This window comes from Panthera leo, chromosome A2 (genome assembly GCF_018350215.1).
Source record: "Panthera leo isolate Ple1 chromosome A2, P.leo_Ple1_pat1.1, whole genome shotgun sequence".
Lineage (NCBI taxonomy): Eukaryota > Metazoa > Chordata > Mammalia > Carnivora > Felidae > Panthera > Panthera leo.
Genome location: NC_056680.1, coordinates 96,768,187 through 96,796,147, shown reverse-complemented (window position 1 = coordinate 96,796,147; position 27,961 = coordinate 96,768,187). Strand labels below are relative to the sequence as shown.

The following is a 27,961-nucleotide window of genomic DNA, read 5'->3' as shown; positions in this document are numbered from 1 at the left end:
CAAATTTCCATTTCACTGAGTCCTCAGTCATTCTTCATATTTAACACATGCATATATACACATACTTATATACATTCTCTTAGCATTTATGTTCAATGAGAAGAAAATGGAGAAAAAGGATTTTAAAAGTAAAGATTTATTAAAAATAATTGATTGAATCCCTATCTCTTAATGTTAATATTCTGTACCATTTAGGATTTTGGAAAACTAGAGGATTACACTTTGAAACTTACCAAGAAAGAAACTACTGAAATAAACAATAGAAAATTTGAAATTTTGTTTGAAAAAAGAGGTTCACCCTTTCCTTCAGAAAGTACTTGACGCTTCTGTAAAGCCAGATAAATGAAAGCAAACAACATTCCATGAAAGACTACCTAAAAAATAAGAAGAGAAAATTTGTTTTAAACAGCTAGATTTCAGTAAGTAGCAGAAATAGTTGGAAAATAAGGACAATATATACAAAAGTAAGTAGGTTAAAAGCTTAAAGATTAAATGAAGGTCTTAAACTTCAAGAAATGACATACAATCAAGGATTGTTAGAAACTATCCACAGCTCTTGCAACAATATGAGATAAGCTGGTTCATTTTGAGCAGTCTCAGCCGCAAGTGAAGAAATAAAGAGAAGTTCAAAATAATGACAAAAACACAAGAAACAAGTGTTGATGAGAATGTGGAGAAAAAGGACCTCTTGTATACTTTGATGGGAATGCAAACTGGTACAGACACTGTGGAAAACAGTATGAAGTTTTCTCAAAAAATTAAAAGTAGAACTACCCTGTGATCCCATAATTCCACTACGGGGTATTTATCCAGAGAATACAAAAGCACTAATTTGAAAAGATATATGCAGCCCTATGTTTACTGCAGTATTATTTACAATAGCCAAGATACGGAATTGGCCCAAGTGTCCATTAATAGATGAATGGATAAAGAAGATGTGTGCATATATATATACACACACAATGGAATACTATCCAGACATAAAAAGAATGAAATCTTTTTATGCAATAACATGGATCTAGAGGGTTTAATGCTAAGTGAAATAAGTCATTCAAAGAAAGACAAATATCATATGATTTCATTCATATGTGGAATTTAAGAAACAAAACAAACCAACAAAGAAAAAAGGAGACAAACCAAGAAACAAACTCTTAACTACAGAGAACAAATTGGTGGTCATCAGAGGGGAGGTCGGTGGGGTGATGGGTGAAATAGGTGAAGGGGATTAATAGTACACTTATCATGATAAGCACTGAGTAATGTATAAAATTACTGAATCACTGTATTGTTCACCTTAAACCAATATAACACTATATGTCAACTATACTGGAATTAAACTTTAAAAAAAGAACAACAACAATAAACTATTCTGAAGACATATGGTAAAATTTAAATGCTCAACCAAAATAAAACACATTTTATCTTGATACTCTCAATCAAATAAAACAACAATAACATCACCAATATCATGCTTTTAAGAAGGAGCATATGCACACAAGAATGGGGAAAAAAAAATGGTAGACCAGAAAGCACATAGAGCTTCCTTTTTTTTTTTTTTTTTTAAACAAAGGTTTAAAGTGAACTATCACGGTAGATTGCTGTAATGACTAGGTTGAGAATTTAGAAGTTGGTAGCAAGACTTTAGCAAAGCTTTTTATTTATATGTGATTTTGAAGTGCAATGTAGTATACTGGAAAGTGCATAGGTACTGGAAACCAGAAATGGCACAAAATAGGCATTAAGAAAACATTTGTTGGGGCACTGGGTAGCTCAGTCAGTCAAGCATCTGACCTCGGCTCAGGTCATGATCTTGCAGTTCATGAGTTTGAGCCCCCTGTCGGGCTCTGTGCTGACAGCTCAGAGCCTGGAGCCTGCTTCGGATTCTGTGTCTCCCTCTCTCTGTGCCCCTCCCCTGCTTTCTCTCTCTCTCTCTCTCTCTCTCTCTCAAAATAAATAAACATTAAAAATATTTTTTTAAATCAATAAAAAAAAGAAAATCTTTGTTGAATGAAAAATAGGATGAGTGAAGTATGGAAGAAAAAAGGGAAAGAGAGAAGAGAGGTAATTAATATTTATTCATTGTCCATTATTTTCCAAATGCTGTGCTTGATATTTCCTGGCCAATTGAATCTTTCCTTCAAGATTAAAGTTACGGAATCACCCATGACACTGTTCTCTCTTCTTTACACACTTCTACCACAAAATCCATACTGTATATAACTTAGTACCTAAATATAAATAGTAACTTTGGGTTTTAAACTAGATTGTAAGGCTTAGAAGCCTGGTGGTATGTCTTCTTTCTCTAATATATTCCTCATAAAACCAACATCTAGAGCATATACTAGGGTTCAATAAATATTGTGTTGAATGGCCAAAACACATATATGAGGGATCATTTTTATTTTTTTTAAGTTTATAGGGATCATTTATTTTTAAGTTTATTTAAGTAATCTCTACACCCAACATGGGGCTCAAACTCACGACACCAATATCAGGAGCCACAGGCTCCAATGACTGAGCCAGCCAGGCACCCCTATGAAGGGTCATTTGTAAATCAAAATTATGTCTCAAAGAAAGGCCACTTTATAGACAACATTTTTACAGTATTTTCCTGCTCATATATATATATGTGTACATGTATATATGTATATGTATATATATATACATATGTATATATATATACACATATATATATGTGTGTGTGTGTGTGTGTATATATATATATATATATATATATACACACACACACATGCATACCCTCTCTCCACTATAAAAAAATGGGAGGAGGGCTGCTTTAATTTACCAAGTCAACATACTTCCTTATACTAAAACTAAATAAAAATAATTATAATTTTCCAAATAATTCTTTTAAAGCGTTAATTTGAAATGGCAAAAGATCACAAGGTAAATACATACGTAACGGTCTAACCTCCATCTGAACCACCATTCATATACATTCCCTTTCAGTTCAAAACACTTGGACAATGGCCAAAGAGAAAAGATCTTCTCAAATGCACCCTGAGAAAAGGAATCCAGAACACAAAATAAGATGGTATGAGTCAATACTTGTTTTCTAACTCTATTCTAAATTATAGTTTTCTACTAGGATTATAAAAAAGTTATTCACAATTTAAAAATTCTTTAATTTGACGTTCATTTGAAAATAAATTTATTTTACTAACGGCTAATAAAGATGACTTAAAACTTTTTTGTTAACTTACTTTCACTGCACATGAAAGGCTACTGAGACTACAAAATTAAAACAAAAAGTAAGCTAGTAACTGGAAAATTCTTCCATTTAAGGTTTTTAATCTATTACATAAAGCAGCTAATATTTACTGATCAAAACATCAAAATACAAAAGACCTCAGCCATTATGATATCAATATCCTAAAGAATGATGGTTAAAGTTAAAATACAGTTTTTCCTTCTCTAAATGTCCTTAATAATCTATAATCAACCATCTGAATTAAAAGAATCCTCCGAATTAGTCACCTTACTTAATCAACCATACCCAAATGCCATTACCAGCCTTTGAAACAAAGTTTACAATTTTACTCTGGTCAAGTTAGTGAATGCACTCTCTTATTAATCTGACAAGCCTGGAAAATCTGGGACTGAAGGGGCAGAAGTCTTGGGTGCATTCCTGCACATTAATGAAGTCTTTCAAAGAAGAGAACAAAAACCTCAATTCCCAGACTAAAGAAGGACGGCAAACTTTTTGAAGGAAAGCTCCATTATTAGACCTAATGCCACAGCATAGAAAATGTAACATAACAATTTTTAAAAAGGCTATTAAAAACCAAAAAAGTGAAAACAGCATTGTATTTTAGGTAATGCTGAATCTTTATAAGAACTTTATTATTTTAATAAAATACAGTATCCTCCATTTAACCATTTAAGAATTTAAAATACCTATAACTTATTAAACAGAGGTCCTATCAAAATCTGTGCCTCAGAAAATAGAGGATTCTTACCAAGAGTTGCAATATAAAGTACTTATAGATCATAAATATTGATATGAAGTACAGAAATATAAATATCAAAATAAAATATAGAAATATTTAGCATCTATTAGAAATACATGGTCCTGTAGATCATATATATGTATTTAGCACTTAACATATTATTTCTGATTAAAAATTTATTTATGTGATCAACAGAAAAGTTTTTAATGAGCACCCATTTTGTGAAAGACACTGGGCTATACTGGGCCATGTACTTTTTCCTTTTGTACACTAATCCAAAGCTGGGGAAACCTTTATTGAACCTCTGGTTCACCTTCCCTTGTCTCCCTCAGATGCACCACAGAGTGTTTGGAATTTTAATCAATAAGTGTCAAGTAGCTGTTGCAGTTACCTGGCTATTTCTTCATACGTTTGCTATTGTTTCCTTATTATTTATAAATCTCCTGCAAAAAACCTTGCAGGTCAGGCAGAAATAAAAATGCTTTATTTCTAAGCATGAAAATAAGAATGAAAGCCTACAAAAACAAACTAATAAAAACCAGCTTTATAGGATCACTCTCTCCCTCTCCCTCTCTCTCTCTCTCTCTCTCTCACACACACACACACACACACACACACACACATACACACACACACACACACACACACGATGCTTATATGGCATTTGCACCTGACACAGCTAAGTACAAGACAGGGAATGTTGGAGATGGGAGCAAACTACAGAATAAGTCACAACTACAGGCATTCAAATTAAAATATTTTGTTATAAAGATCATACTGCCCAAATAATATGTCTGTCTGATGGACTGACCAGCAGGTAGGAATTTGCCACCTTGCTAAAGTAGCTGAAAACATCTCAACCGTCATAAGAGGGGGATAAAAGGGTAGAGGTAAGAAAATGACCAAAAATTTTATTAAATTAAACATATTCCATACATACAAACCCATTTGCTCCTGAGTTGGTTTTACTAACTGCCAAAATTTTAGTCTATGCAGTTATGGAAAAGTCAAGTAACACTTTGAAGCAATGAATAATGCACAAACCAAGCTGCAAATTCTGTCAAGAGAATTTTGATCTCCACTTAGAGTAGTGTCTTATAAGAGGCATTCAATAAACGTCTGATTGATCAAAGTCAAGTAAAATGGATTTTGAACAATTGCCAGAGGAAGAGCTTTAAATTGCTCTTACAACAAAAACAGTGGTAACAAAAGTAGATAGGTCTCAAAAGAACTACACTGAGTAGTCAACTACAGAGTGACACTTTTATTACAGTCATTAAAAAATGAAGCTAAAAAAAAGCTCTGACTCTTCTTACATACTTTGACTTGAACTTTAAAATAAAATAGAACAAAATATAAACTGAAAAGACTGTACAAACCTGAGAATATGCCAAAAAACATATACATAACAGCAAGAAGGCTAGTTTCAACAGTAAGCCAAAATGCCAGAAACAATTTCCTAAGAGAGAAAACATTTAATTTACTAAAAAGTATAAATTTACATAAAAAACATATTAAATAGTCTCTGTTTAATGTATTAATACTCTGCACAGTCCTTACAATAATCAAAGGCTGCCTATAGGATACATAAAATATATGTAAGTGGTATAAACTGTAAGAAGGGCAAAAAGGAAAAGACGGACCAGCCTCACTAGGAAGGAGGCCACAACCCACACCTGACACCTTACGTATCTCCTGTTCATCCACTATAAATATATCTGAAAATATCTCCTGGATTCAATTATACCCATGTACTATTCAAAGTTACAACAAAATTTGGAAAAATATGTCAATATGTTCAATGTAATTCTAACAAACATTCATGTTGAATATAGCTTAGGTAACACTGCTTAAACATTAAAGTTTCAAGGAAAGAGCTTAAGAACTCCCTAATGGACTAACGTTTAACCTTAAAATGTATTTTAACGTATGCATATTTTAAGTTACGTGTTCATAGTTTATATATATTGATTTAATTTAATATGTTAGGTTTGTGTCGAGGGATTAAGGTACAAAGGCTATTCAACGACATTAATGGACTTGATTAAAGGCTGGAACTCAACTCTTTCCTGAAAAAGTTATTTGACATTATGATGGAAGTCAGTGGAAGATATTTTTGATATATAATATTTGATTGAAAGAGTTAAGTTAAAAATTACTAAAAACAACAATTTTTAATTTTTCCAAAAAAGGGAAGCTTTTATTTCAATGATATGATCTTCAGGGGGAAAAAGCATGAAGAGAAATGAATGTGGCCTCACTTTGAATATGACCAGTAACTGGCTATGTGGAGTTTGAAGGTGATGACCTTCTGGACGCTCAGGTTTCTTTATATGCACAACAGGCTGACAGTAAGTGTGTAAAGAGTTGTCTAGAGGGTAAATTGTATTAGTGCCCTTTAGACCTGGCTGACATAAAAAGCCTTTTTGTAAGTGAATGTTTATCCAAAAATCTCAATACATGTAAAATATATAAAGCAGAGCTGCCAAAGACGAGAGAAGGCTATAAGGGCCTGGAGCCCCATTGGATTGCTCTCCTCTCCTCCAGTGGTCTTCACTCGGGCTCTGTACAGGACAGTCTGACAAATGCTGCGTCAGCTGATGTGTAAAACGACTTTGAAAAATTTAGATTAAAAAAAACACATACATACAATAGACATGCAAACTATTAATCTGCACTGTTATATTACTTGAATTATTTAGCTGTACCATTTTGGAAACATAGTTTAAGAACAAAGTTTCAAATATCAAAACTACACATAAATTTAAACTATGTCTCAATAAAAAATAGCCTTTAACAATGAGAAATAAATTTTGTACATGAAAAGTATATATTTATTAACAGTAAGAGAGTATATTTACCGTTTGCTTTTTTTTGGATTATTTGTGGCCATAGTGCTAAAGTAACATATATGACCATGAACCATACAGTGACCAAGGGGACAAAGTAATAGAATTGATAAGGCCGATCCATTACTATACATAACACCACTACCAGGAAATTGAGACGAAATAAGACCTATTAAAAAGGAGAAGAAAATGGTTTTCATTCCAGGTATGCAGGAAAAGCAAAGACAGATTCTCTCTGACAGAGTACAAACGTTTATTTAAGACCAAAGTAATAACTGCAAGTATATTTTACTAATCCTTAAAATTACATTTGTTCTACAATCACTGTAAAGAGTTGAATATAAAATATTTATGCATCATTATATTAACTAAATCCAAGTAAAACACCAACCTCAGCTGTCCTCTGGCTACAACTGTCATCTTGCTAAATGTAGGGAGAGAATCATAAGTCTCCTTCCTAAGGCTATGGTTTATAAGCAGAGATTAGATTACGTCAACAAAAGGGTGTCCATTTCATCTGTTTGATGTTGATTTACCCCATTTAGGATTAAGTTGAGAGTTGTCATAGATACAAAATAATATTACTCAAATTAAAAAGTGACTTTGGGACCTCTGTTAACAGTCATGTCAGACCGTGTGATGTCACTCAAAGAACACAGGGTTTAAGCAGATTGATATTAGAGTTGTACCACTTACTATCTGACCATAGGCAAATTATTTAACCTCTCTGAGCCTCAGTGTCCTTTCTGTAAACATGAAGATCACAACTCAGGGTTGTAATGAGGGATAAATAATGTTCAGGAAGTGTCCAGCATAAGGTGGAAACTTAATAAATATTAATCCTCTTCTTAAAGAAAACATAGCATATTATAATAATTCCAGGTAACTGTACATTTCTATAAAACTGAAGTGAATTAGCAGTGTCGTCCCTTGAGTACTGGTCCTTTTATTAGACATTCACTTAAATTACATTTTCCCTTCCCTCAGTAATAAATTATTTATCTCGAATTATTAACCACAGAACACAGAAATAACATAACTTTAAAGTGCAATGTCATATTCAAATTATTGGTGGCCTTATAATGACCATATTCATATTTTTATGTCAAAATGAAAGAAGAAGAACTGAAATCATCCCTACCTGACAGACTCTATGAATTCCAAAGTCTCCTTTGATCCAAAAGTATGAGAAATGCCCATACCCTGTCTGAAACAGGTATGCAGCAACCAGAACCCGGATGTGCATGTACACAGGCAAAAACTGTTGACAAAAAATAAATAGGTAAAATATGTTGGCACTAACTATACTTTGAAACATCATAACCAGTACATTTAATCAAGGCAATGGATCATCGTTACCAGTTGGTATAAGCTCAATAAAAACATTTATGTTCAAAAGTTACGCAACACAGACCAAGCACTAAAAAAATGTAGACTTCAGAATCAGACCCGATTCAAATTCTGGTTCTGCCCCTTACCAGCTATGGGACTTTAAGTCCGAGTTTTCTAAAATGCAAAATAACAAGGTTCTTATGAGGAATGCAGGAGTTAATAAATGTGAAACACTTTGTGTATTTCCTCCACTTAGAATTAAATATAAGATATCCATAGTTATTAATCATCAGATATGCTGAATACGAGGTAACTCTGGATTTCACATTTTCCCAGTGAGAAGATAAAAAAAAACAAAAAACAAAATGCCACATTTTTGGCTCCCTTAAAAACATGGACTTTAGATTTGTAAATTGTTGTGTAACTACTTATTTAATTATTTAGCAAAAAATGTATATTAAAATATATGCAAACATAATTTAGAAATATTATTTCCCTCCCATTCTTTTTTTTTTCAATATATGAAGTTTATTGTCAAATTGGTTTCCATACAACACCCAGTGCTCATCCCAAAAGGTGCCCTCCTCAATACCCATCACCCACCCTCCCCTCCCTCCCACCCCCCATCAACCCTCAGTTTGTTCTCAGTTTTTAACAGTCTCTTATGCTTTGGCTCTCTTCCACTCTAACCTCTTTTTTTTTTTTTTTTCCCTTCCCCTCCCCCATGGATTTCTGTTAAGTTTCTCAGGATCCACATAAGAGTGAAACCATATGGTATCTGTCTTTCTCTGTATGGCTTATTTCACTTAGCATAACACTCTCCAGTTCCATCCACGTTGCTACAAAGGGCCATATTTCATTCTTTCTTATTGCCACGTAGTACTCCATTGTGTATATAAACCACAATTTCTTTATCCATTCATCAGTTGATGGACATTTAAGCTCTTTCCATAATTTGGCTATTGTTGAGAGTGCTGCTATAAACATTGGGGTACAAGTGCCCCTATGCATCAGTACTCCTGTATCCCTTGGGTAAATTCCTAGCAGTGCTATTGCTGGGTCATAGGGTAGGTCTATTTTTAATTTTTTGAGGAACTTCCACACTGTTTTCCAGCGTGGCTGCACCAATTTGCATTCCCACCAACAGTGCAAGAGGGTTCCCGTTTCTCCACATCCTCTCCAGCATCTATAGTCTCCTGATTTGTTCATTTTGGCCACTCTGACTGGCATGAGGTGATATCTGAGTGTGGTTTTGATTTGTACTTCCCTGATGAGGAGCGACGCTGAGCATCTTTTCATGTGCCTGTTGGCCATCCGGACATCTTCTTTAGAGAAGTGTCTATTCATGTTTTCTGCCCATTTCTTCACTGGGTTATTTGTTTTTCAGGTGTGGAGTTTGGTGAGCTCTTTATAGATTTTGGATACTAGCCCTTTGTCCGATATGTCATTTGCACATATCTTTTCCCATTCCGTTGGTTGCCTTTTAGTTTTGTTGGTTGTTTCCTTTGCTGTGCAGAAGATTTTTATCTTCATAATCCCTCCCATTCTTAATTTTTTAAGTTTATTTATTTATTTTGAGAGAGAGGGAGAAAGAGAATGAACGAACGAACCAGCAGGGGAGGGGCAGAGAGACAGAGGGAGAGAGAGAATCCCAGACAGTCTCCACTCTGTCAATGCAGAGCCTGATGTGAGGGCTCCATCTCACAAACTGTGAGATCATGATTTGAGCCGAGATAATTTAAACTATGAGATGAAACTATCAGACACTTAACCGACTGAGTCACCTAAGTGCTCCCAACCCTTAATTTCTAAAACAATTTTATTTTACTCTCCTACATCAATGTTACATCATGACCAAGATGCTTAGAATAATTTACCATGGTTTTTCAGAGCATCCTATCTTCACTTCTTTTTTTAACATTTATTTATTTTTGAGACAGAGAGAGACAGAGCATGAATGGGGGAGGGTCAGAGAGAGAGGGAGACACAGAATCTGAAACAGGTTCCAGGCTCTGAGCTGCCAGCACAGAGCCCGACACAGGGCTCGAACTCACGGACCGCGAGACCATGACCTGAGCCAAAGTCGGATGCTTAACTGACTGAGCCACCCAGGCGCCCCTCCTATCTTCACTTCGAAATTAAATGAAATGTAACAAATTTCTGATCTATATTTTATGGGAATCACTGGAAATATCTCATTTATAACTCCTAATTCTCATAACCCTAGAATGCTGTCATTCATCCTATCAGCCACCACCCCTTTACGTGTATGATCATGATCTCCACAACACAACTAGTGCACTGGTTTTGAAATAATCTTTTTTTAAATTTATTTTTATTTTTTTAATTCATTTTTGAGAGAGACAGAGATAGCGTGAGTGGGGGAGAGGCAGAGAGAGAGAGAGAGAGAGAGAGAGAGAGAATCCCAAGCAAGCTTCGCACTGTCAGTGCAGAGCCCGATGCGGGGCTTGAATTCATGGAACCACAAGATCATGGCCTGCGCTGAAACCAAGAGTCAGATGCTTAACTGACTGAGACACCCAGGCACCCCTTGAAATGATCTTTAAAAGGCTTGTTCAGTGACATCCAACCCTTGCAATTATAAGATTATTCTTTTAGGGATAATTACTAAATCTATGTAAACATTTTTTGGCTCCTATTTTATAGATGCATCTGATCACTCTGTGATTATCCAGCATTGACAAACTTATGGCCACTTCAGGTTAATGTATGTTTTCCAAGTGATACCTTGTAGGAAAAAATAAAATAAGCAGACATCTTAAATAGATTTTATGAGTCCTTCAATGTATGCATCTTTTGTATATATCCTTGAATGCACCCTTGAGCACATCTTTTTCTTTTCTGAGAAGGCAAAAAGCCCTGAATTTATAATAGGTCATAAACTCTTCAATACCCCTTCTACTCTAGCCAAACTGTTAGGGTTCTCTGTGTCCTAGAGTGATTCTTGTGCCTCCCTGTCACCTTTCCTTTGTTTATCTGTTTATTCTACCCTGGAATATTCTTCTTGTGACCATATTTTGCTTATTCAAATCTTATTCTTCTTTAGAGCCCTGTTCAAAAATTTCCTATCTTTACTCTCAGATGAAAGTCATTTTTCCTTCCTCAGAGTTCTTACAGCACTGACATCTATATATCAAACAGGGTTTTTATTTATTGCCCTTCATCATTAGTTCTTTTTAAATGTCTTATCGTTAAATCAGAAATTTTCGATGAAGGTGTAAGCTACTAGAATCACAGTGATGAAGGTAGGAAATGTCGTATTAAAATAACCTCAGGATTTATCTAAGCCTGTCACCTCATTCTTGAAAGCACTCTAAAATATTCCCTTCAAGTATCTGAACACTTTGAACAGCAGAATATGTACAAATTCCCAAGGCAATCCATTCATTTTCAGATGGCCATTTACTACCATAAAGTTCCTTTTCAAGAAAAGTTGAAATCTAACTCTATGTAAAAGCTACCAACTTCAGTCTTCTAGGGCAATGCTATGCAATAGAAATAAAATGCAAGTCACATAGTGCACTTTTAATATGGCTACCAGAATATTTAAAAAGCTCAAAGAATCAAGTGAAACTAATTTTAATAAATATAATGTATTTAATTGAATATATACAAAATACTTTCATTCTAACATGTAATGAGGATGTAATAAGATATTTTATATGTTTTAGGCTAAATTTTTGAACTTAGTATGCATTTATCACAATTAATCATACTTAACTGGTATGTATTTCACATTCACAGCACATCTCAATTCCAACTAGCTATATTTCAAGTGCTCAACAGCCACATGTGTCTAGCGGCTTCCATAATGGAGAGTCTAGCCTTAGAGCCTTTTGCATACACTGATTCTTAGATCTGATTGTTCTACAAGTACCTGAAAATAGTTGTCAAACCTAGGCTAACTATTCCCAATCACTTTAATCACTGTCCACAAACATGCTTTGAAATCCCCTCAAGACTGGGGCTGGGCCTACAAACTTCGGACTTGGTTATTACATTTAAAAAGTAAACACTATTCATTTAAACTAAATTAAACACTATCACAGCAATCTGCCAAGTACCTGCCAATGTTGGATTATTGAAAATTTCATGTAATACTTCTCCCAAGTTTTTATTTTAATGCATTTTAAGCCAACAAAAAAGTTGTAAGAATAATACAATGGATATTCATATACCATGCTGACCCATTTTAAAGAATGCTGCAGACTACATCGTTCCTAAATATATTAGCAAGTATCTTCTAAGAAGATAAAATAGTTTCTCACATAATCATATATCATTTTAACAACCCAAGATTTAGTATTACTATAACAGTATCTATTGTAAAATTTACATTCAAATATCCTTGACTGTGCCAGTAACATCCTCTATGGTTTAAAAACAAATTTTTTTTAGGAATCTTGGATCAAGTATCATACAGTGCACTTAGTTGTCGTTTCTCTTCTGTCTCCTTTAATCCAAATTATTTTTCTTTTTATCTTTCATGAGTCAAGTACTACAACAAAATTTTAATATTAAAATATGTTTGGAATTTTAACTGCATTACAATTAATAGCTAGGCTGGCTTCAGATTCTGTTCTTTTTCTAGTCCCACAAATTTTCCCTCAAGATCTTTTATTCAGATCCTTTCATGAAAGTTACTTACAAACTCCCAAAGGAAAAAAAAACCCACTGTGGAACACAAAATCATCTACTGTATAGACCTAACTCGCTGTACTCTCCATATTAAATTCACAGTGTTTTATCCCTATTTCCTATAAATTATGTTTTAAAAGAATGTTTATACCAACAATTGCAATCTGCTAGACCATCTGGATTATTTTAAGAATTCTCTGTATTTTTTTATGGTTTCTATTTTAGTATAAAAACATGGCACAACTAAAGTTTGACATATTTTAACATATTTTACTCAAAATAAAAAACATTAAGATTATGTAATTAAAATAACCATGGCAGGTAAAAAAGGTTTTTAATGAGGGTAATCCCTCAAATATCCAAGAATCAGGTCCCAAAATATGTTATAACCCATGCTAATTATGCTTTGCTAATGTAGACACAGGTAATTTTTAACCACAAAATCCTATTATATAAAAGAACAGGAATATGTTAATTAATCATAACAAATGGTCTGTTAATGAAAAGTATGTCCTTTCAGAACAGAGATTTTTAAAAACTGTAATTTAGGATATATTGGGATGTAGTCTAAGATATATTAGAATTAGAATGCTAGCTTGGCAAATGATTATAACAGAATGCCAAATTACCTTCATCCTTTTATGATCCAAATTCTTTCTGGAATCACTGAATTGAGGAACTTAATCTGCCATTAATTCTTTCTATCTGATTTTTTTAAAATAGGAGTATCACCCTTTAATATGTCAGCAATAAATTATGTCTCTAAGTGGCATTTTCTTAAAACAAAAGACTTTTTTCCTTCTCAAATTAATCTAATCCTTATTCATATGTGAGGGGTATTTCTAAGATTCTATATTCATCTCTACTGACTTTTTAGAGAATCTGACAAATCTATCCTCCAAATTCTGAGCTGGGCTTACAAACAGTCTTACTATCCTCATCTCCCCTTGCCTCGGATTTCTTTTACTGTCTTCAATCTTCTGTACCAACTTGAACTCACTAGGTCCCCTTCAGTTGCAGCGCGACAGGAATTTCACTGCTGCCACAAATATACACATCATAGCCATACAATTTCAGTAAAAATTATACTTCATTTCTTTATCTTCTGCCCTTCAAACAAACCATCCATAAAATCATGGACAATTCTTGAAAATAACGAAAAGATTCAATGAAGAATAATATTATTTTCAAATTGTTGGAGATATCTGAAGAAAACCTCAGTATTATTTGTTTTCTTAACTGCTACTTTGGAAATTTCAAAATACTTCTGTCTGGACAAAATTCTTATCTCAATTTATCTCAATTTATCACCAATTCAAATACTATTTACAGATGTGTGCTTTGTGTAAACAAAACAATAAAAAACAGTTCAGTAGTTCCATAATTGTTTTAAAGCATATTTTATAGAAATCAGTTTGTACCTTCACTATAAAACTTGCGTGAAAAGTAGTTATAAGATGTAGGTTCGCCCTCCAAAGTCTGCTTTAATTGCAACGTAGCTGGAATGTTACAACTCGGAATACGTTTTTTTTTTGTTTTTGTTGTTTTTTTTTTACTCCTGTCAAATCCAGGGTGTCCTGAGACCATGAGAATCCTATCTTTTAAGACAACTAGGGAGAAGGAAAAAATGACTTTGTCCAGGTACAGCACATCAATGGTACAATGGTAGTCCATTAGTACCTGAGTTCTTTGAATAATGGAGGAAAAGAGTTCTAAGGTTTTTAAACTCTAGAAGTGTAACAATATAAAATACAAGTAAGGGTAGAATATAAATATAGTCATCTAATTTGATTTCTTTTGATAGTAACTTGTCTATTTGAAATCTTTAGCAATTAAGTGTCATCTACATTGTTTCCTCCTAAGTTTAAATTAGCTGTCCAACAGGGTGGCATGAATTAATACCCTTAGGTTATCAGCTGTTTCTACTCCATTAAAATTAAGGCCAGGTATTACTAATAAATTATTGCCTGAAGACTATACATTCTCAAAGAGTCAGGTGGTAGGAGAAGAATGGGAAGGCATAAAGGTTGGGTAGAAAATAAAATGGGTCTCTAAACGGTCAAGAATATAAAACACAAAAGAGGTGGTGCCCTTAAAGAAACATTAAAGTGCCACTGTTTCCTATATTTTCTGAATTTAAATTCAAAATACTTACTGTACTTGCTCCAGAGATATGATAAATCAGAATCACAAGTTGCATCCAGCCTTTCCATTCATCAGTTTGTTCTCTATTTAACACTTTAGTCTGTGGAAAAGAACCAGTCTGTTTTACAATTCATTATGAAGGTATTATTAAGTAAATTTTTCTTATAGGACATAAAGCTAATGCTTCTGTTAAAAGAACTTTGGAGAAAAACAAACAATTAAAGATTGTCATTTTATTTGATAAGATATATAATGAAACTATTTCAATATAATATGAATTGGAGAATTAATATAAACTAAAGGAGATTTTATATATTTAAGTTGCTACTCATGGTTTTATATTAAGATTACATTTAAAGTTTGACAGATGTGTTTGTTAGTCTAAAAAATGGCATTGTATAATTTTCTTTAGAAAAATCTTAGGAGTTTCAGCTAGAAAAGATCTTACAGTTCTCTTATATTTTACTGTGAAAAAATGGTCCATTATTATAGTTTATTTTCCCAAGGAGATGAAAAAACTGATTAGTCATCCTCATATGAAAGTTACTTCTTACAAGAGAGTTTATTAATTCAAATAAATCATGCCTTAAAAAGAAGTTACGCTAATATTCTGAGCAATTACAATAATTTGAAGACAGGAAATTCAGACTATTATAAGCAGTGCCCACATTATTACATAAATTCTAATTTGTGTGTATACATGTCTGTATAGATATATAAATATAAAATGTTTGTGCATATAGGCATTTGTTAATTATATTTTTTAGTTACTTTTTAAAAACTTTACATAAGATAATAGTATCTCATGTTTGTAGACCATTATAAAATTGGGAACACCTCCACTTTCCCTATTCCCAAACAGGCAAAATAACACTAAGTCATGACATCTTTTTCACAGATCCTTATTCACCAATTTTTTCAACAATCTTTATGTGACTCTGAATTTCTTCCAAACTGTTTCAAAAAAAAGCAACTGTTAAGAGTCCACCAGGCAAAGTACAACCACAATATCCTTTTGTCCTCTTCTATATATGTGTTTGAATATTCTGGCATGGTACATGATTATTATTTCTTTAATCTAGAGTTTACAATGAGATGAAAGAGTTAACATGAGCTAAAAAGAAAATGACTCTTACCTCCTTAGTATTTTCATTGTAAAATACTCCCAAAACCAAGATGTAGATAATTGGAATAAAGAAAGTTGAATGTGTATAAAATTTGTTTTCCTTCATAAATAGATTTGCACGGTCACACATATAGAAATAAGCCATTATCAGGCCAAGTTTGCAGAAAGACTGTAAAAGTATTTCTAATGGAGACACAGAGGTATTGATAATATTTTTCTTTTCCTCTCCACTTTCCAAATCAGTACATGGCTTATTCTTCCGATGAGTGTTACGATGAATTATATAAAAAATTAAATATCCGATAATAGATAAAGTAAAAAAACAAGCAGCTAGCTTCTGTATGAGGGTAAGAGGAGGCCGAGGTTGACAACAGGAACCATCTACAGGCTTCAAAATCTTATTGCAATACACGTTCATAAGAATCATTGCACTCTGTGAACAAATCAAGTTATTTGGTTATTATCTTGTCAGTAATGTATCTTGCATTAGATTTTCTCTTGTGAATATTACTGACTTTTCAGCACCGAAACTAAAATGCCTTTGTACTCTTTGCTACCATTTCCCAAACACTCATGCAAATAATGGTATTCCTTAATCTGTAATAGCCAGTTCAGGTTTTCAAACTTCTTGGACTATGATCCATAATGAAACACTCATTTTATAATGTGACCCAGAACACATCCACAGGAAACAATATCTATCCTTACTATCTAGAATGCACTCTGACATTTGTCTATTCTATTCTTAAAAAAAAAAAACACTGATTTCATGGCTACTGGGCCATGACCTTTGGTAAAACAAATACTGACAGATGTCAAAGCCCAAAGAATTTTAGTTAGCAGACTCGCAGGATACTTAAGACAGAGTGCCAGTCTTTAGATGTAAAAAAAGATATAAAATTACTGCCACCGAAAAATCATTAATTCTTAGCTAACAATATTTGTAATGTGCTTTTCATTTGGTTTATCATTTATGAGCACTTAGAATTATAAAGTTTTAAGATTTCTAATGTTAAATAAAATGTGGAATCTTCAACATGGTTTCATTATAGCACAAATCTCCTAGATAAGCTGCCAAGATTCTGCCTAGTTGAAAGTTCAGACAAGTCTAGTTCTATAAAAATTTTATAGTTTAGGCTATTTTGGAACTCTAAGATGATTATATTTTTTAAGCCTAAATGTTCAAAATACTCAACTATTTAGAAAATCTCATACTTTTAGCCCTGCAACTTCAGGAAGTTCTGTACCTGAAAATCTTGAAGATACTAGCTTACAAACTCCAACCCAAGGTTCTTAACCAGTTCCAGGGGGTCCACAAAGCCCCTTAAAGTATATGGAGAGCCATGTGTGTGTATATGCATATACACACACAAACACGCATTTCTGCAAGACTGGAACAGAATCATTCCTTTTTACAGAATACTCAAAGGGGTTATGTGATTCTCAAGAAGATTAAGAATCACTCCTTTATAAGAAAACAATAACTAAATAATATCTGCTGTACTGTATGTGACAATTTATAACCATGCAGTTCTCTTTCTTATTTAACCTATTTCCATCTGTCTGGATTTGTTCAGTAACTACTATGCAGCCCATATAAAACTTAGGGTAAAATAACGATAAGAGAATAAAAATTATGCTACATGTTTTAAAAAGGTGCTCTTCACAGAAGCTTGATCTTACACATTTAAGGTTTTTAAGGCAAAGAGAACATAATACAGTAGTTTTTAAACAGGAGTGTGGTGAGAACTTATAAGCTTAGGAGACAAGGTATATTAAGAATGAGGAGCACTCAATAAATGAAGTTTCATTTCCTCCCTCCCATAACTTCTTTCCTTCTTTTACTAAAACTCTCACATGTATAAAAGCAAAATTAGTTCTACGTGCATGTTTAGATAGAATAACTACAAGTAATTAAGTACTGTAATAAAATTACATAGAAATTAGATAGAATAACTACAAGTAATTAAGACTGTAATAAAATAAGTTGTTTGTTACCATATTATAGTGACTTATAGCTAAAACTAATAAGATATTGTAGTTTCTATCTCCTGATAGATACAAGAATTCTTACAGTTTCTCTGCTTGATTCAGGAAGATGTAAGCCATCCAAAGACTCTGTGATGGTTTCTTGAGCAATTAATTTAGAAACACTGAACATCTTAACATTTGATTTAGAATTTCTGGTGCTACTATTCAAAATGCTGACTGCAGCTTCATTGTAGGCATCTATCTTCTCATTAGTGATCATTTTCCTATTTTCACTTAATAGATCTTCATAAACAGGATCTGTACACAAAACACATATTTTTAAAAACACATTTAAAAAATCCCTACTGATAGAATTAGTGATCATGCAGGTTCACTGATTGTACTTCATATTCTGTTGTGAAAGTTCAGATACTTTGAATCAATCGATATCTCTTTTAAATGTAAAGAACTTTTATCCCTCTCTTATCTTAGTACACAGCTTTCAGGAAATATTTTTATGTTCTAGCATATCTTAGGAGTTTAAAATTTGGGGATACTGAGTACCACTGGGCATTGGGAATTGAAAACTAGACCGAAAAATGGGGTGCCTGGGTGGCTCAATTGGCTGAACGTTCAGCTCTTTATTTCAGCTCAGGTCATGATTTCATGGATCCCTGAGATCAAGCTCTGTGTCAGGCTCCACGTCAGGTTCCGCACTCACAGCATGTAGCCTGCTTAGGATTCTCTCTCCCTCTCTCTCTGCCCCTCCCCTGGTCGCATGCTCTCTCTCTCTCAAAATAAATCAACAAACATTTAAAAAAATAAATAAAACTGGATTGGGGAAGACTGCCGAATTAAGAGTAACAGTCAATCTTTTTTTTTCCTGCCACTGCTTTGCTCATACAATTGGAAGGTAGTATTATTGAGGATCAAAGTCCCTTATCACTTACCATAAATAATTTTTTTCTCATTTTAGTAAAAGAAAGGTTAACAATTAGTTTGTAAATAATATAGATTGCAGAATAGATTATCACTACTCTTGCTGTTCCGTTTAACTTGACATTCAATTTGGAAATAATTGTAAGAGTTTCTGACAAGCCAGTTGAATTGCTAAAATATCCAAGGCAATTTCATATAGTGCTAGACATTAAATAATGGACATTCAATAAACTCCTGAAATGACTTGATCTAATGTCAACTTTCTCTTAAAGAATTTCATTACCAAGTATAAACTAGATGGTATGAATTTAAATACATTCTGTCAATTCCAGAATTTATTTGCTTCCAATGACTCTAATATTATGAAACAGACTTAATAATTTTTTTCTGTATTTCCCAATCACCATAAATATACTTTGTAAGAAATAAAAATCAGGGGTAAACATCTCATTTATCTTTGAGAACTTATTCTTTTTGTTATATGCTGCAGCCATTTTGTATGCTGAGGCTCCTTGAAGGATATTTTTGTTTATTTATTATTTACTTTCACTTATTATATTTATTAGTTTATCTCTTCCTTAAGTTCAAAAAAGGAAAGCAAATAACTCAAATTTATTCTAATTTTGCAAACCTTATTTCAAGGTTTATCCTCATAAAGGAGTAATTCTACTTCTTGAAACAGGAGACAATAAAAAACCCATGCTTCAAAATATATACATAATGACATTTGTTCATTACTCATTTGTTCATTCCTTACCTTGTAAGACCCAATAAACATCACTAGTCTTTGCCAGTTTTTCTAAAAGTGGTGCTATGGAGGTAATGTTCATTTTATATTGGGAAAGAGCTTCATTGCTACCATTGTGAATCTTGATAGACCACTAAGAAATAAAAAATAAGCATTAATTCAGCATTTATCACAGAAAAATTATAACTTGCTCTATTGTAACAAAAGTTATTATTTTAAGATAATCTCCACTTTTATTCAACATTAGAATAAAATTTCGTCAAATTATTTCATGAAATCTATGAAGGCAATTAAAAAAAGCTGATATAACATTAGACACTCAATGTATGACATTCAAGAAGAATGTAATTTTATAAATAAAATAATATTGACATTTAACACCAAGTTTACTAAATTTATTCAAATTGTTTCATTAAAATAAATCAGCATCATTAATTATAATAGAAATAGTAATCGAAATATAGGTACAATCAAGAATTCTATTTAACATAAGTTAACTTTTCCTCAGCGTGTCCTTAAGAATGAAACAAAAATCCGTACGTAAGAATATGCATAATAACTTACTGTGGCAGCTCCTGCTATAATCACATGGGGCTTTGTAACAGAATCCTAAAGAAAGAAAAATCTTCATAAGAGTGTTCCATCTAGTTATGGGAATTAATATAAGTAACATCACTTACTTTTTGCCTTAAATTTAAAGTTCTTCCTTCTAAATCCATTTTAATTTTCTGAGTTCCTTACTGGATTCTCATTATAACAAGATGGTACATCCAATGCCTAAAACCTTACATGGTTATGTGGTTATACAGAATAGCATGAAGCTTGTATGTTTAATTTTTTGGTGTTCTTTAAAAAAAAGCCCAAAATATATCACTGAAATTTAATATGGCCTAATATTATTCTGAATTTGGAGTAAACTGTTTAGAGTAAAGCTCTAGTATATTATGTCAGCCAATTAAAAAATATTAATGAAGACTAGAGGGTACATAGAAAAATGTTAAATAAAATGCAAGAAATGTAATCTTTGGAAAAGCTAAATCTGACATGTATAACGGCTAATTATCATAGACCACAATGTGCAAAGAAACAAGGAGAAATTTGGTAGAAATCCTCATCAAATGCAAATTGTACTATTACTAATACTACCAATTATACAGTACTTAGTAATTTACTAAGTTCTTTTAAATTAGCTCATTTGAATATAGATTCTTGCCACCCATGAGACAGGCAGGAAGATATTATACACATCATATCAAATTAAGGATACAGACTCAGAAAAGTTTATAGGGTATTGCTGAGGCCTGTAAGGGACAAAGCCAGAGCTTAAGTCTTGTGACTCCTAAATTTAGTGCAATTTTCACATCAAAAGACCTGCTATTATAATCATGTGCGCAAGGAACAATTAAAAATAAGCAAGAAATTTAATTAGAAAAAAATATGACTCATCTAGAAAAGTAAAAATGACAGGTATTGTCTCATTATAAAGGTAGAAGACTATGACAGCAGAGAAAAAGAATAACAGTAATTTCCTTCATGGATACTCTCATTTCCAGTCTACTGTGTTTCATTTTACACTGCTATTTTAGTGGAATTTCTTCCTCATCTCTAGGTGGCTCCCTTTCTGATTTGTCACAGTCATTAACCCCAAATCTTATTTCTCTTCTACAGGTCCCTCTTGCCTCCCTTCTCACTTTTGGTATAAAATTCTCAAATTTCATGGAGAAAATGGAATTCATCTGGCTTGTGTGCTCTAGACTTCCTCTATTCTTACAACTTCTCCCAGCCTATCTTCCTTGAACAACAGAGTCAATGGCTAATCCTCTTAATGGCTAATCCTTACTCTGTGTCTCTATAGGCCCCCTTTTTCTGTCCAGGGATATATCCATGAATGATCAATCTCCAATTCTCATCAATTTCATTTTCCTTCTCTAGCCTCCTTTCTTCCCCCATCTACAAAATGATATATCATCTTTAGACTAAAAAAATGTTCCTTCAACCTTGCCTCATTCTCAAATCCTTCCTCCTTGTACTGTTAACCAACAGATTACTTGGAAGAGCATTTTGCCCTCCCTATGTGAATTTCCTTATCTCTCATTTATGCCTCAATTGATCACATTTTGATTTGGGGCTTCACCATGCACTAAGACTGATCCCATTCATGAATTCTGGATTTCTACGTTCTGTTAGCTTCATTCTACCCTGTCTAGTTCCTAAAGTGACACTTCTGACTGTCCACTTTTTAAAACTCTTTCCTCCCCTTGTGTGTCATGATACAGTTATTCTTCTCCTGCTTTTCCTCTTACCTCCTTTACTGCCCCTTCTCAAAATGTTTTTGATAGTTGCATTACCAAGTCCTCTTCTTTAATCTCTAAACTCTGTGCCTATTCAATGTCTTCCATTCAAGTAACTTCAACTATCACCTCACACAATACCCAGATTCTCCAATTCCATCTGAGTAGCTCAGACTTCTTAATAAGTGCCTTCACCTACAGAATTAAATCTAAATTGTTGGTTTCTTCACAGTTTACCCTAATTTCCCATGACTCCCTCAATACATGTCACCATTCTGTTTAAACATTTCAGTGGTTCTCCACTACCCTCAACACAAATTAAACTCAATATTCTTATTTTTAGGAAATATGCCCTGAAGTATTTAGAAGTAATCAAAACATGGATAGATAGATAAATGAATTTATACCACACCGAATACAACTTAAGATATTATTCATAATATCTGCTTACCTTATCTCTTATTAGCCCTCTCCTCAAATGAGGCACATGGAAATAACAGCCAAAACCAAATGCAAATAAAAAAAGCACTTTGAATTTAAGCTCCAGCCATACTAAAACTACTAGTGATTCCCTGAATAGGCTACAGTCTATCTTCAGTATCTTTGCATATGCTATTTCTTGTGCATGAAACAACCCTCCTTTCTCATAACAGGCCCTCACCCTTAAAATCACTTTACCTGAAAACTAGTTTTGAAAACTTATAGTTAGTGCCTATTCTCTGTAATCTTGCTGTACCCTATTCTTCCCCTATTTTGGCACTTGTCACATTACTTTCTTAATTAACTATATCTGCCACTCATCTGGAAGCTCTTTGAGGAGAGGAACTCTATCATGTTAACTGGGTATCAGCACTTTTTAGCCTAGTACCTAGAAAATGGCAGGTGATTAATAAATATCTGTTGAATCACAGCAGAGTTGTCTAAATTCAACTTTGCTTTTATGCCTGTAGGCTACAATAATGCTCTTTCAGTTAATAAGTGTATCCTTCTAACCCCACAGTTCTTCTGGAAATATTACCTCCTCTGTAAAGCTTTCTTAAACCATCACCTGTATCTAACCAACCCCCATCCTAAGTGCCTCTATCCATGGTGCTTTCATAGTTCTTTGTGCTCAATTCTGTACTTACTCTTCATCTTACCATATTATTATTCATCAGAAAGTCACTATACACTAGATACTGAAAATTCTTTGAAGGCTGAGACTGAGGCTAATTAATTACTAGCCACACTCCTAACACCGAATGTAAAGCCAGCAATATCACATAAATAATAATAATATGGATTGTTGTATTCCCAGGGTCTAGCTGCTTACTACGAAAATAATAAAAAAATACATAAAAACATGCATACATACATACTTTTTAAATAAATGAAATCAATCCATCAGTCAATCTTAAGTAATGACACAGCCATCTACCTAAATAAGTGGAATCCTTCCTATCCCCCAGTAGTCATAAGGAATCTTACAATAGAATCTAAAGCTCTAAAAACTAGTTTTAGCAAATTACAAGAACTGAAAATCTGGATATGCAATGTAACTCCAGGTTAGTAAATAAAAAAAGTTATCGATGATTTTACAGGACTTATAAATTATACTGCATTGATGTTTCTTTAACTGTGAATTTCTACTACTTTAATGATATACTTTCAGGTCCAGCACAAACATAAAAAATGTGTTTAAATCATTTGAAATATATACATGTAACGTTATTCTACACTTTTGGAATAAACAAATCAACAAAGACAAAATATAATTATGTGAGACTGCAAGTTACCAGAAAGCTGAATTCTAGAATTTGTTTTCATATTTTGTTTTTTGAAAACTGAAACACATTTTGTCAAAAAAAAATGTTAGAAATGTTGACTAGGTTCCCACTGGATCCTACAAAAGCTTATTTGGTGTATGAAGTGGTTGCAGTGTTGAACATGTACTGTGAAAAGAAGCAAAGAAAAATACCAGTGCAGTATAAGTAATTAAGCAAAACAAGGTCAACAAAATTGAATACTGTTTTATCCATCCCAAATGCAAATACCTCTAAGGAAAGAAGACAGGTTTAATTAAAGGACAAAGAGCTATATGGAGACTACTGTGGAGATTCTAGAAAGGACTTTGGGGTTTTCAAGGTGAATAGAATGCTTGCCCTTATATCTATCTCCAAACATTATGAGCCAAAATATGCCAGACTTGACTTCTGGGCCACAAATGTAATGATAAAAGGGAAGAAAACAGGCTATTTAACAACAACAACAAAGTTTCCTGAAGAATCTGGGCATGAGTTTGAAAAAGTGGGAACATGCTCAAGAGAATGTATGTTGTGCAAGAAGACGACCTGGGTTTGAGTTAACTGGGCAACAGAAGTAACAGAAAATTCTGTCTGGAAAATGTGGCATCAGCATAACCACAGTAGGGTTAGAGTGGTGGCAGCAGAGGTACTAGATCAAAACTCCCTCTTCTCAGTAAAGTGACCGGATCCATCCAGCACAATTAGTCACTATGAAGAAAGTCGGCACAGACAGAAGAGTAGGACAGGCAAGTAAGGGGGAGAAACACAAGGAGTGCTCATGAGCTTTTAAAATTTGGTTGCTTAAAACCAGAGACCTAGATGTTCAAATACAGACCTCAGTCCATACTTTGATACACTGTTTCATAGAACCATTAACTTCTGGATGCCATAGAAAATCCTAAAAAAAGAAACATAATGAATAAAAAGTCAAAGAAACTTATTCGTGCTGCCTAAAAGAAACATGAACCCATCTCTTCAAGAGTACCTAAAGTAAGGGGTGCCTGGGTGGCTCAGTCAGTTAAGCATCCGACTTCGGCTCAGGTCATGATCTCACAGTTCGTGAGTTCGAGTCCCACGTTGGGCTCTGTGCTGACTGCTCGGAGCCTGGAGCCTGCCTTGGATTCTGTGTCTCCCTCTCTCTCTGCTCCTCCCCTCCTTGCACTCTGTCTCCCTCTGTCTCAAAAATGAATACACGTTAAAAAAAAAAAAAAAAAAAGAGTACCTAAAGTAAAACACACCTTGTCCGTGACATCTTCATCTCCCATCTCGGTTTCCCAAGGGCCTCACAGGAATTCTTGTATCCACTTCTACTTTCCTCTAAACTACTCTCCACAGTCATCTTTTAAAATTTAAATCTGATCTTGCCACACATCCTTGCTTAAATATTCAAGGACTTTCAATTGTCCTCAGAATAAATTTCAAAGTCCTTAAAACTACTAAGGAGGTATAGGATCTGGCCTCTACCAAGACATTCTACCTTTTCTCCTCCCACTTTCCCCTCACTTTAAGTACCCTGTTGATTCTCCTTCAGCTCCTGGAATGCTCTATGTGCTCCTTTTTTCTCTAGGACTTTGCACATACTGTTCTGCCTACAATGCTCATAAAACTTCTCCACTGAGCCTGACTCGCTCCTACTTATCCTTGAAGCTTCAGTTAAAACATCTCTTTCTCAAAGAGGAAAACTATTTTTAATTCACTGTTTTGTACATTCCTAATGCCCACTTCTTCCTTTTTTTTTTTTTTTTTTTTTTTTAATTATTTTTAGAGGGAGAGACAGTGCAAGTAGGGGAGGGGGCAAAGAAGAGAGAATCTTACGCAGGCTCCACCTTCGGCACGGAGTAAGACTTGGGACTCAATCGCACAACCCTGGGAGTTAAATCCAAAAGCTAAAAGAGTTAAAATCAAGAGTCAGAAGCTCAACCAACTGAGCCACCCAGGCGCCTCCCACTTTTTCCTTTTCACCATCCTTATTCCACATTTAAAGCATGTAGTGAACTGTAATGACTTTCAAAATCCATTAAGTCTAGGACATTTTTGTCTTGACCCCTACTGTATTCTCAGTATTTAGGAGAAGTCACTGTGACTAGGAATTCAGAAAAGTCACAGATATTCTTTTATGGATATTAATCCTGAACACAAACTGGTTTCAAATTAACATACAAGATTATTATTTTCTGGATTAAATAATCTGAGAGACCAAATTTTCCATTTCATTACACAGAACTGTGCATACAAACATTTATTCAATCATTTTACCATTCTTATCTACTCTAAATACACTGAAATATATTTAATACCTACAAAGCATTAGCTGATCTACAAATAAATTAACCAATGAATATAGTTTCAACATAACATTTAGCTTACTGTTACATTAACCTACCACTTTAACTGATGAAATCTTGTCTTCAAAAGGAATGTTTCCATGCTGTCATTAAAAAGAGAGAAAACAAGGAATATTAATGTATAGATTAATTTTATGTCATTAATTCTCCCTTTAGCTGCTTTTGCTGATTTATTTATGCACTACATCTCAATTATCTATATTCAACCTGAAGGGAAAAACACTTGCATAGAATACCAAAAAATAAGTGACACTAAATTGTTTATATATGATTTTTAACATCTAAGATAGAGTCTAAAGATAAAACCTCAACTCCAAACAAGCAGTTATGTGAACCTGTATCTTTTTGCCAAGATTGCCACATTCCAATTTAGTCTTAATATAATATTATCTATGGCAGAGATGGAGAGCTCCTCTGCATTTCCTGAGTCCCCACCAGTTAGACAGAACCACATGACTAGTTCTGGCCAACGTAACATGGCTAGATGTGACGTGGGTCACTCCCAGCTGAATTTCTCAGGGTAATTCTCTAGTCTCTGGTTTAACCTGATGCTAAGACTACAGAGGCTGACTGTAGTCAGACTACAGAGGCTGGTACAACTGGAAGGTGGTATAAATTCCAACAAGGAGGGATCTCCAAATGACTGCATAGAGTAAAACCTCTTGCCAACCCACCCACAACATGTAGCTCTAAGTGAGAAATAAACTTCTGTTTTGTTAAGATTGTAGAGTGGTTTGTTGCTGCAGCAACATCTAGTCTGTTCTCAACAATACACTAGTATCAGTCTTGTCTGAACAGGAGTGAACATATACGGCTCTAGGTTATTTTGGGTTTCGTTTCAAAGACTGTATAAATGGTCCAGTTGAATAAAAAAATCAAAGTTTGGAGACAACTTCTAGTAACCAAGCATTCCATAAAACTCTAGGGTGGGGTGGGGGATAGAAGTGGTCAAATAAAAAAGGTAATTCTTCCTAAAACCAAGGTTGAAATGTCTTCATTAATTTAACCAGACAAACAGTATTTATACTTATATCTCTGTGAAATAAAGCTTACTTTTATCAGCATGCTAACTTTTAAAATTCAAGCATCATTTCCCAAAAGGACTCTGAGAGCAACTGTACTTTCAGGTGTGTTCTATGAAGAGTTTCCTTGGTCAAATAAGTCTTGGAATTACTGGGTCAGACCAAATCACACAAGTGTTTTCCTTCTACTATCCCATAGCTATTGCATAGCTCAGGTAATTCAATTTAACCTCTCTCTTCTTTTCCTTGGATATACACAAAAGAATATGTCTCATATGTAAGTCACAAAGCACAGTAAAAATAAATAAGCACTCATGAGTCCATCGCAGAAATCAGAGCACTACCAACACACTGAATGACCTATGTGGACCTTTCACTACTTTGAATTTTGTTTGTATTTTGCTTTCTTTTTTATTATATAGTTTTGTCACATGTATATGCATCCTTTAATGATATATTGTTTAGTGTTACTGGCTTTCTCTCCCACTTTTAATTTTGAGAAATGTCAAACTTAAAAAAAAGAAAAGAAAAATGTCAAACTTAGAGCAAAATTGACAAAATTATAATGAGCACCCCAAATACCCTTTATGAATTGTTAACATTTCCTCCACCAGCTTCTTGTCTCTCTCTGCATAGACATATACATTGTTTTCCTTTTACTGAACCATATAAAAGTAAAGTGCAGGATGAGCACTGGGTGTTGTATGGAAACCAATTTGACAATAAATTTCATATATTGGAAAAAAAAAAAAGTAAAGTGCAGACATAACATTTCACCCTTA

At 33.7% G+C, this 27,961-nt stretch overlaps 1 protein-coding gene across 1 annotated transcript in view; it reads right to left on the bottom strand.

Annotated features, from left to right (window-relative positions):
• CASD1 (CAS1 domain containing 1) overlaps window positions 1-27,961 on the bottom strand; it is a 51,350-nt gene that overhangs the window by 7,642 nt on the left and 15,747 nt on the right. The window contains exons 4-15 of the mRNA XM_042918016.1: window positions 26,196-26,240; window positions 24,648-24,710; window positions 20,302-20,346; window positions 19,747-19,870; window positions 18,154-18,368; window positions 16,090-16,512; window positions 14,964-15,053; window positions 7,959-8,078; window positions 6,830-6,986; window positions 5,348-5,427; window positions 2,917-3,018; window positions 234-374 (exon numbers count right to left, since the gene is read on the bottom strand). Of these exons, the coding sequence (XP_042773950.1) occupies window positions 234-374; window positions 2,917-3,018; window positions 5,348-5,427; window positions 6,830-6,986; window positions 7,959-8,078; window positions 14,964-15,053; window positions 16,090-16,512; window positions 18,154-18,368; window positions 19,747-19,870; window positions 20,302-20,346; window positions 24,648-24,710; window positions 26,196-26,240 (1,605 nt within the window). The remainder of the gene's footprint in view (window positions 1-233; window positions 375-2,916; window positions 3,019-5,347; window positions 5,428-6,829; window positions 6,987-7,958; window positions 8,079-14,963; window positions 15,054-16,089; window positions 16,513-18,153; window positions 18,369-19,746; window positions 19,871-20,301; window positions 20,347-24,647; window positions 24,711-26,195; window positions 26,241-27,961) is intronic.